This window comes from Streptopelia decaocto, assembly GCF_964273445.1.
Source record: "Streptopelia decaocto genome assembly, chromosome: 6".
NCBI classification, from domain to species: Eukaryota; Metazoa; Chordata; class Aves; order Columbiformes; family Columbidae; genus Streptopelia; species Streptopelia decaocto.
Window position 1 is genome coordinate 51,055,939 of NC_138660.1, and position 11,556 is coordinate 51,067,494.

The 11,556-nt window shown below is 37.2% G+C and overlaps 1 protein-coding gene across 2 annotated transcripts in view; it reads left to right on the forward strand.

Annotated features, from left to right (window-relative positions):
- ITGB6 (integrin subunit beta 6) overlaps positions 1-10,256 on the forward strand; it is a gene marked incomplete at its 5' end in the record, with an annotated part of 30,105 nt that extends 19,849 nt beyond the window's left edge. Inside the window, 4 exons of one of the 2 annotated variants that reach the window (XM_082055462.1) lie at positions 1,281-1,378; positions 5,849-5,968; positions 8,090-8,256; positions 10,047-10,256. In XM_082055462.1, the coding sequence (XP_081911588.1) occupies positions 1,281-1,378; positions 5,849-5,968; positions 8,090-8,256; positions 10,047-10,148 (487 nt within the window). In that variant the 3' untranslated portion in view covers positions 10,149-10,256. The remainder of the gene's footprint in view (positions 1-1,280; positions 1,379-5,848; positions 5,969-8,089; positions 8,257-10,046) is intronic. The other variant, XM_082055463.1, reaches the window with a different exon arrangement.
- Between the last annotated feature and the right edge of the window lie 1,300 nt (positions 10,257-11,556).

The window sequence follows — 11,556 nt, forward strand, 5'->3', positions numbered from 1 at the left end:
AAACGTGAAGGACAATGTTGCTGCTTTGCTCTGCCCAGTTTGGCAGAGAATAAGAAATATAAAGTCACACGTTGGGCACTAAATTAGCCTATTTAAACATGTATATAGTATGCGGTGTTGGGTCTTTTCTTTCTGTTGCGGTCACTTCCCTTGTTGAAATGCAGGCAGGAAATGCTAAAAGAGGGAGAACATTGGGAATACCGGGGTAGAGTAATAGAAAGAGCTGAAAGACCAGGTCAGAGGGGATTGAGATGAATGGCTAGGCAGCTGAGAAAGAGTGGTAGTGTGAGAAACATGGCAAATATGACAAAAACCAACAACAACACTGCATTTGTCTCCATGAGATAGAGGCTATCCCATTACCCACTTGCTTTTACTATTCACCATCTCCAGAGTGAGTGATAAGGTCATCTCCATCTTGTGAAGATAATCTCAGCAGCCTCAGCATATTCCCATGGATATATGTAACTCAGTGCAAGAGGAGATGGCCAGGGGTTTTTTTGATGTCTTGCTGAAGTTCTCTTTTCTTTTCTTTAAGCAATCAGTCCTTCAGGCTGCTTCTCAGAATCTCAGCCCCTCAATCTGGCTGAAGCTATTTGTGAAGTATAAGCAATACACATCTTGCATCAAAAATTTTCGTTTATGAATTCTGTTTGTTTTTTCCTCTTTCCATGAATAAACTCTGGATTTATTAAAACCTTCATTGAATTTCTGGGAAGATTTTCAGAGACTTCTAAAGGAATGGGTTTAGACTCTGTTTTAAATAATATTTTCCAATAAATTGCATTAGTGTAATTAGGATCTAAGTAAGTAATTCCTGAGACAGGTAATCACATTCAAGAGACATCTGTTGAGACACCTGAATAGTGCTCATCTGATAGGCATTCCTTTGGCTTGTATTTAGTGTGAGCTTAGTTCAGAATATTTTTTTTTTTTAAATGAATGTTTTGTGTGAGTAACCCCATGTCTTTGATAGACCTACATGAATAATGTTGCCTGGGGTTCTGTCTGGTAGCTAATAAGCTGGAAATTAAGAGAGGACAAGAGAGAGCTTATCCACAATACCTTTATTCAGGTGGGGTGGATGGTTTTGGTTGGTTTTGTTCTTTTTTTTTTTTTTTTTGATGGCAATACCTATCATATTTCTGAGAACTACAGTATCTATAGCACAAGACCTTTTGTTAAGCTTCTTTTTAAAATGCAGATGCATGCATACCGGCTTTGGTATTGGTGCTTTGTGACAGGCAGAGATTGATGAACTGCTGAATTATTTTCCACAGGAGCTGTGTGGAGTGTCACTTGGCTTCTGATGACAAGTCACCGGGAGAATGCAGTGAAAAATGCAAATTGGTTGATGCAACTGTCAGCACTGCAGAGGGTTTGTAGACTCAATCTTCCTTTTCTGTGTGTGTGAGATTAGTGATAGTTCCCACTTTCTGTAATTTTATATTTGAAAGTAGCCTTGTTTTTCTGCCGTGGAATTATATTAGGGATCATAAGGCAATTGCTGTCTGCCTATGGTTCCTCTATGGTAAGCAGGAAATGTAGATCAGGGCTGGTATTATCCCTCTGGGTTAATTACCTCATTGGATCATGCCTACTTTATAAGCAGTTTATGTGAGAAAGGATAAAAGTTAATAAATACCAGTCCCTGCAAATCAGAGGCTGATGAAAGCCACTGAGGTTAAGTCAGCCTGCACCAGGAGTTCCAGTGTGGCTTCTTTTACCATAAAATGCAAATCCTGACTCCAGTCCTTATACAGACTCCCGATTACAGTCAGCAACTGACACAGCCCTTTTACCTGTGCCAAAGACATTCTGCTTCTTCTCATGTTTTATTGAGACATTCCTGTTATCCTAAAGGCTAAGTACATCTTTCAGTTGCTGGTAATTCAAAACTGCACTCCATCAATAGGAATTTCTGGAATAGAAATTAACCTTGAACAAAATAGTACTCACATAAACAAAAAATAACATTAAATGAAATACTGCATCAAAGTCTTTTTCTTTTCTGTAGAGGAATGTGCTTGCCTGTACAGTAGGCAGTCTGTATTTATTCTAATGGCAACTCTAACCCCAATCCTATGGCAAAATGCAATTGTTAGGTGAGGCAGGACATGGACACATTATAGCTGCACCACGTATGTAAAAATCAGCATTAAATCAGATAAATGTAAAAGTTAGGATGACAATGCAGAATGCTGTATGCGCATCTAAGGATTGTGCCTGCAAACTTTTGGAAGCCCACCCAGAGCTGCACACATGCAGAAATTTCACTGATACACATCTTTCCAACAAAGCTACACCTTTTGTTTTTGATGACATTACTCCATAATGTAGAGCTCAAAAGTTGCGAATATTGCCCTTGTAAGGAAAACCAATTCTAATTTTGTATTTTTATTACAATTATTATTATGCTTTGCCTTTCTAGATATCAGTATTTACTTATAAATATTAAAAAATATTTTACAAGCTCAAAAACCATAAGGGCGCTTTTATGGTATCTCTGTAGTTACTAAAGTTTTCAGGTTCCTATTGCCAGATGGCAGGTATTTGTAGCTAGGAATAGATAAGACATTCTGCTTTCAAATATAATGAAAACTAATCAGAAGCAGGAACAGTCACTTATATGGCTCTGTTCATACACACAGTGGTCACAGGAACAGGAGAATGACAATGTCATCTCCTGTTCCTGCTTATCTCATTTTGTCATGTCTTGTACTTCCTTGATTGGGACTGTTAGCTACTTCTTTAGATTTAAAAGTTATTTTCAGCAGTTACAGCAACTGCTGTAGTGAAGGCTGAATGACTGTTCCCACCCCAACCCTTCCAGGAAAAAAAAAAAGCTGTTCCAAATGCTTGTGTAATAGCACAAGAGTTCGGTTTTGGCAGGGAGGCAGCTTTGTTAAGAAGTCCTGAGGGAAAAAAAAAATCTTGAAAACATTAATTTAAAAAAATACCAAAATTTTTGGAAGTTGTATAGCTAGACCACCACATAACATTTAAGATTATTAAGCAACTTCATGTGGTAGCATACTGCTTTCTTCTGCTTAATTTCAGTTTATTTAATGCTCCAATGCTTTTCGAAAACTAGAAATAGCTCTAGGTTAAATAAAATATACGCACTTAAAGATTTACTTTCTCTCTTACATGCATGTGTTGCAACACAATGACTGGAACTGTGGAGCAATAAAAAAGCGCAGGCTTCACATTTCCCTGTTTCCTGGGAATACCTGTTTTAGCCTCTGAGCTGTTGCCTTTCGCCTCCCGGTCTTCGGTTCCATGCGTGCCGGGATTCTCCCACTGCTCCCACCAGTTGCCTCGCCGGGGATCCAGGAGGGGAGGGGTGGCATCTCAGTGCTGGGGGTGCTGATGGCTTCACATTTACTGGGCTCATCCCCACACAGGCATCGCCTTTGAATATTTACTTTCATCCATTTTGAATATTAAATCAGGCTAATCCCCGCTTTGCCAGATGGGTGTAAGAGGAGACCTTGCTGCTCCACTCACTACCCAGGAGGAACAGTTTGTGATTCCTAAAGAGCGGCTCGTGCCACTATCCGGGCCAGAGCGCACCAGGCTGTTCCTGCCACAAGCCCAACAGGATCAGTTACATTGTTCTTGCAGAAACACCGTGTTCTTCCTAACCCATAGTGTCACACCACACAGATTCCCAGTGCAGCCACTAAGTGGATGCTGGGGCCCGAAAAAACTCTATATCAGTGCTGCTCTGTTGTTCTGACTCAAAGTGAGATGGAACTGTTCAAAGAAAGAATTTCGTTGCGCAAAAGACAAACAAGAAAGGGCATAATGTCATTTATGTACTTTTTTGTTTAATGTTTTATCTAAGTATCTGTTAGGAAACGGTCTTTCACACTTCAAGGCTCCAGCTTGCCATGGTTACCCAATTCTTCTTCCAGTGTGACTCTAGTGATTTCAAATACCATTGAAATTAATGTAATTAGACTGCAGGCAGAAGTGGGAAAAGTATAATGATCCACTGCGAATGCAGAAAATTACAGAGGTGTAAACTATAGAAGTTTACTTACCTAAGCAAATTTTTGTGCTGATGAACTGAAAATAATCCATGCAGTAGTCTTTCTTAGCAATCTGTCATCCTAAAAATAACATCAGAGAAATAAAAATACTAAGAGTAAGCTGGGTTCTGAATAGCTTGAACTAGCATCTTTGCTTTCATTTCTACATCTTTGCACATAATCAGATTTCTGTTCCACTTGGTCTCAAATTGCGACATTAAACTACAAAATAGAATTTAAAAATAACTAATATATTTGTAGTTGTTGCCTTCAGGATGTTATCTGAAATATGCCTGCAAGTTTTTCTCTGCCTTCAGGATTACTAGCAGCTATCATTTTCTTAAAAAAAAAAAAAGCAAAGTAGTATTCTTTGGATCTGCTTACTTACAGGAGTTGGGAAACAGCAAATATTGCAAAACTTGTCAGAGTGTTACTGGAATTGTGACCTGGCAATGAGTTCCATTCATTCAGTACACTAAATCTGCACTTTGTGGCCCTTCTAACTAAACCAAATCCTGTTAAATCAGCAAGCCTTGTCTGCCTGTCACCTTGGTGGATGACACATTGCTCTGCCACTAAGGACAGGTAACAAGTTATATGCAAGATTATCACAAATCAAGAGCACATTTCCATTAAAATCCAACCAGATGTGACTCTCTTTTTATAACAAGCAGAGCAAAGGACTGTAAGGTACTCAACTATTTATACTTTCATATTTTCTATGGTGTTTTTAATTAAACCTTATTATAATAAGCAATATGAAAAAATGAGCACTTATTTCTTTATGTACCATAAGTTTCTTTAAAATCCATATTCCTGTCTGATTCCTACCTTATATTTCATTACTTTCATATTAAAGTTTGAGAACTTAGTATTATAAGCACAGTTGCTTATGAAATTTCAGTAAGAGTTTTGAATGGGTAAGAAATAATGAAGAGTGACAATATATTTTTAAAGAAATGTTTGAGAAGCTTACTGTTTTTCCTTACCTCTAAAAATAAAACCTAAGAAGTTTTTCTAAAAGTGTATTGAAACGCATACCTAGATTTCCAATGTTATTCAAATCATGGGTTACATGGAAACATAATAAGTGTTCAGTCCCAGAGGTATTATCGCACACAGTTTTGAGGTCAGATATTTTGGCTCTGCAAAAGTATTGTTTTGTGCAGATCTACATTTAATGAAAAGACAAACAATGGGGACAGACTGTCAGGTCACTTTTTAACCGTTTCCCCTTGAATAATATTATGAAGATTCCAGAATTGCAATTTTCTATTATTAATCTATATTTACTGTTGCAACACTGGACACACTAATATTTGTGAGGGCTATTGTGGAATAAATAAATGGCAGCCCTTTTAACAGTATCCATTGCTGTTTGATGTATGTATATCTACTTCTGAAATATAATTGACACATGGCAGGAGTAGCTGTAAACCAAAGAGAACATGCTGTTTCCTTTGTCCTGCAATCAGGGACTATTACATTTCCTGGACAGCTGATGGTTAAGCATCTTGGAAACACTTCCAATTAATTGAAATTCACAGTACACCAGATTAATAAGGCACACTAGACCGTCAGTGCAGATTGACAACACCTGTATCTGTTATTCAGAAAAATCAAAAACAAAGCTTGGGTTGGAAAAAAGTCATTAAATTTAGTAGAAATTCTGAGGGTATTTCTGCTTTCATCATTCACTCCTTACCATCCACAGATGAGGTTGTGACAAACATGATGCCAGCAGTCTCTTTTGTGATTACATGTTAAATTTCATTTGATCTGATAAATGACTTTTTTCCCTCCTTCTTCAGCTTATGCAGAGGATAAATCCATTCCCTGCTCTTTGCAGGGGGAAAATGAATGTATAACCACATTTCTACTGGCTATGGATGAACAGGGAAGGACAGTCATTCATAGCATAGAACAGAAAGGTAAGCAGTGAATATTGCTTTTTTTATATGAAATCTGATTTAAAAACACAGGCAGGGTGAGCTACCTAAAAGCTGGGGTCTTTTAAGCAGCACTGGACCTCCTTGTGTTTGCAGCTCTCCTCTGCCCAGCCAAAAGAGCACCTCCTCTAGTACTTATTTGATGTGGTAGTAAAATAAATACTTGGCATTTCAGGAAAGATGGGCAGAATGATTCCTAGGCTGCAAGGGTAAGTTAATTTTTCTAAAGCTCTGTGCAATTCTAAGGTGAAGATACCAAATGTTATTTGCATTTAATGAGAAACCTATAATTCACTTTGAAAATACATCTATTTCATAGATGGACAAATATCTAAAAGACTATCTGATTGGGTATACCTGATGAAATTCCAAAATATAATTGTGTTTAATGTTGCAGTATCATTAAGTTCTGTATGTTTTGCATAGCTAAAAGATATTCAACAGATCTCTTTAAATCCTTTCATTTAACATTGCTTTTTTATTTACTGTTATTTCAGTACTGATTTTTCATTAAAGTTCCTAATTATGTAGGGCAGGAGAGCACAGAGATGCCACTTTTCAGCTGCCATTTAGTTTCTAGGCAGTAAAAATGTTTGGTGTGGTTTTGTTTGTTTGTTTGGTTTTTTTTTTCGTTGTTCATTTGTTTGGTTTTTGTTTTGACACACCCAGTGTCTCAGTGCAAAGTGTTAGTTATGTTTTAGGGAAAGCCATGCAGATTCGTAACCTCATTCTGTTGGCACAAAAGGCATTTATTTTGTTCACTCTTTGTGTAACCTTTCTCTAGCATACATGTGAGAATGGAAGTGATTTCACTGTGCAAAAGAAGCACCTTCTACCATAAGAGCAGTAGTCTGGTTTTGTATAGGTTACTCTTACAGCAAACGTGGTTGTAACAAAGCTAGTACTAAAGAAGTAGATCTCTTTGTAAACTACACTCCTGAGAATCAATAATTTAAGGGTAGGATTTTCTCTTTATTAAATAGATTTATTATGCATTTAAAAAAAAAAGGTGAAAGAATTATCTTGAGGAAAGCACGGTTCATTAAACGCTATGCAGTGAGTGGCCCTCCCACAACTCTACAATAACCAGCTGTCACCTGCTGTTCTGCTCCTGGCCTTGGAAACTATTGTGCTGTGGTGGCTGTGATGCATGTGAATGTAACTGATATAAGAACAGCAAAACTGCTCAAAAAATTTATTTCATTTATGGAACTGAAGTTAAGACAGCAGCAGTAGCCCGGGCGTTAACCCACTGCTCAAACCAGACCCCTCAGAATTAGTTAAATGATGACATCAAGAAAAAAGTAATGTGAAATACAATCACATAAGCCAAATAAGACTGAAATTAATTTTTCAATGTCCTTAAGCCACAAATGAGCAGAAAATTTTCTAAAATAGTAGCATTCACTAACTTTCATGAGCAATACTTTTTAATATTAAAATAATAAAACTTCTTAGTGTTTTGGCAAAGTAAAAACTTCCATTTTAATTTTGACTCACTGAAATATTGCATGATAAAATTTATTGCAGAACTTGAAATGCAAAATTCCTTCAAATTGTTCAGTCCAGTGTTTTCAACAACTCTAATGGATTTTTCCTCATTGTTTTCATGAATGAAATGCAGTTCCTTCTATTTTCTCAATATCATTGGTGACTTTACCCTGGTATAGATCTCACTAGAATCTTTTCTTCTGCAACACACTGAATCTCAGATAATTGAAGTGGAGCTTCAGCCATAACATTGTAAAATTCATATTCTTGTCAACTCAGCCCTGTTTTTCAGAATTATATTGACACAGATTTGAAAATAATTTTCTAACTTTTCTCCTCAGAATCCTGGTGTGTATCCAGTAGCTGCTAACTGACATGGTAAAAGAGAACTGGAAGAAGTTGACAATTTTTTTTTAACACTGTCATGTAACGTTTTTCAGCCAGTTTCACAAACCCTTTAGCAAGCTAGAAGGAGAAAATAACATGGACATGAAGGAAAAGACATTTGCAGCTCACAGCAAATGAGAAGCCCAATATGCCTCTTGACTGGTTTTAATTGCCTAAAATTTATTGATTGGATATCCACAGTCATGATTGCTTTTGTTTCCACAGATTGCCCACAGCTTCCAAATATCCCAATGATAATGGTGGGTGTCACCCTTGCTATCCTTCTCATTGGCATTGTTTTACTTTGTATTTGGAAATTACTGGTGTCAGTTCAAGACCGAAAAGAGGTGGCCAAGTTTGAAGCAGAAAAGTCAAAAGTTAAATGGCAAACGGTACGTGAAATGCATTGATTTTTATATGAGATTCTTCAATTTGGTTGCATGATGCAAACTGCCTTTAAAATTCTGTGTCTTGGTTTTGTTCTTTTAAACTGATAGATTTTACTTGTAGGTTTTCGCTACATTTAGTATTCTATGAAGAAAAAATTATGGGATGTAAAATAGCTAGAGTTCAATTTCCTGGTTTTCTTCCACATGTAAAAGCATATAGATAACATTTTTTTCATTGGTTGTTTTTAATTATTATCTTGCCTTTGATTAATCTTCGCAAAGTTGTTCACTGCCTATGTAATTGTCAGTGGTGTACCTCTCTTCCCTTCCCTGTTTTGGGAAAGAGATATTATTGCTGATGTCTGTCATGATGAGAATTCACACACAGATGAGCAATGAATGTCCAAAAAGTAGGTAAAAGGACAGAGAAGTTCAGGCCTTATCTTCTATCTATAGCTTGCGGATGCCTATGCAAGCTTATACCACATGTTCCCTTTTCTTCTTTCCTTTCTGCTCCTGGCTTTTTTGCTGTCCTGCAAAAATTTTACAACTTCTGAGGCTCTTTGAAAAAAAGCATGTTGAGTAAGCATCTCTGGTGGGTGTCGGATGGACGGGTGATATGCTGTTGTTCACCCAGCTCTGTTCTTGTACAAAGCCCTGTGACTGCATCATTTCTGCAATAATGAACACTGCTGGCCTTTCAGCTTTATAGATGGGAAAAATAAGTTACTTACAGGCAAGGCCCCTTGAGAATGTTTTCTTAATCCTTTGAGAGAGCTTCATATGGGAAGAGGGAAGGGAAGGATACAATTGATAGAAGCATTTTGATTTTCTTTTCTGTCACAAGAGGAAATGATAGGAAGTAAATGATGAGAGGCCAGGATTAAAAGCCCAAGGTGGGACTTGCTGTTTTCCCAACACATGGCAGTCTGTGTGGCTGAAGGAAAAGGACCATAACAAGTCACATCTCACTGCTGAGACACTACCTGTGCTTTCAGAATGGTCCAACCACAACATATGATACATAAATTATATTGGACATATTTGATAGAGTATTATTCAACAATGTGCATTACCTTAATCTGGAAGGCAGGTGTGAAGGGAAGTGTGTTCCTGATCCTAGACTCATTTGTGCTGCTTTGTATAGACCAGTCTGAATTTCAGTGGTTTGGGATATAAATGGGCTGCTAAAGGCTATTCTAAAATGATCAAAGGTATAAAACTACTGTACAAAGAATAGACCAGAAGTCCTCTCTAGGGAAAAGAAACAGTGGGAGGAGGGTAGGTTACTGGTCTATAAATTATGCCTGGGGAAATTTAAGATGGGATGTTTGTTTATTGACTTGTCCCATGCAAGCACAGTGAGACAGCAGGCTCCAAAGAAGCCAAAAGACATCATTACACAATGGTTGCCTGGGGCTTGCAATATATCCAAAAGATATTTTGGATCATAACAGTTTGCATGGATTCAGAATGTCTATAGACAAATCCATAGGAATAGGTCATCCCCTCTGACTTGGGAGATTTGTGAAATTTGTGTCAGCTTTTCCAGAGACATCCTGCATCACCCACTGTTGCGAACACATTACTGGCCCAAGTATCTCATGAAGTAGAGCACAAATCATCTTCTGCACACAGGGGAGCAGAGTGGTACTAGCTGGTGCACGTACAAGGCAGTGGTGTGCAGCTGCATCTGCTTGCAGATGATGCAATAGCAAGATGAGTTAAACATTGCATGACTCCCATTTCTTCTTTTTTTTTGCTTTTCTTTTTTTTTTTTTTTTTTTTTTTAGGAAACAAATCCACTGTACAGAGGCTCAACAACCACTTTTAAAAATGTAACTTACAAGAACCAAGAAAACCAAAATGGGACCATGGCTGCAGATTTCTATTAGCACATCTGACACTACAAACTTGATTTTATTGGTGGCAGGAAATCTAAAACCACTTGTTTCTTCTCAGCTAATTTTGTGACATTTGTTTGCACGTTGCAGTGGTATAATCATTCTGTTAGGGAAAATATATCTTGTGTTGGGAAAACTATAGAAAACATATTAGTGGTAAAGTTTAGTAGTTTTTAAAAAATCCTTTAAAGCCCCTCATCTTGAAAAAATATTTTTTATTTTCTAATACTAAGGATTAAAAAATACCATATGTAAGCCTATTTTTTGTGAAAATAGGTATATGCAATGAGCTGTATACTACTTTGTTCATGCAATCCTATGTATTTGTGTTTAGGAATGTATTTGTACCAGTCTATTTGGTGGGCTTTTTTAAATTTTAAATTATACTTTTTCATGAATGCTGCTTAAACTACTGAAGTTAGAGGTTCCTCGTGTTACCTGTGTGACTGAATAGTTTTTCTTAAATTGTAATGCCATTATCATTTGTAGCACTAGGAAAAAAAAATCCTCAACAAAATCAGCTAACATGCTGGCATAAAAAATTACAACATTACAACATTAATGTCACTTTTCCTCTGCATTTTTTAGTACTCTGGAATGGATGGTCAAAATGTACGTATGAATGTACTTACAAAAGAAGACTTAGAAATCAAAGGTCACAGTCACAGACAATTACATACATTCCCTATGGTTAACTGTATACTTGATCTAAAAAACTCATTGTCTGCTTTGTAAATATTTATCACAAAGTCTGTGCAACTTCAGTCTCTGCATCCTCTACAACTCCTGGATGTGAGACTGATATATTAGCTTGTTCTGACCCACGCCTGTTTTAGGGCCTGGTCCAAAGCCTGCTGGAATCACTGGCTACAGATGAGGATTTAGTTTCAGTGGAACTATTTGTTTAAACAAAACAATCTTTGTAAACCAAAACTAACAGGTTAACACTGTCTATTAGTGGTTTAGAGCCTATAGTATATATTTCTGTACAAAGAGATATAAACAGTATCACATGCCTTTGGAAATGAGGTAATACTATAACCACATATTAAACACAAAGTTATTGCAGTGTGAAGGAAATGTTGGTTGTCATTAAACTGGAACAGTTTAATTACAGGTTCACATCTGTACACTTCAGTATTCCTGCATATCTCATAGTGGAAACAGTGCACAAAGGCTTATGTCTGCAGCCCTTCCAGCCACTAGACTCTCACAGATGTCAGTGCAAGTTACACATGGGACTAAATCCTGCTTCCCTGGCACATGAATAAACCCACAGGAGGCAAAGCTGGCCCCTGGATTCTCTCTCAGATTCCACTTGGGTCAGGATTGCCTGAGGGACTAGGGAAATCTGGACTTAGTCCATGTAAATTATCTGTTACTCTTTAGCTTTTCATGT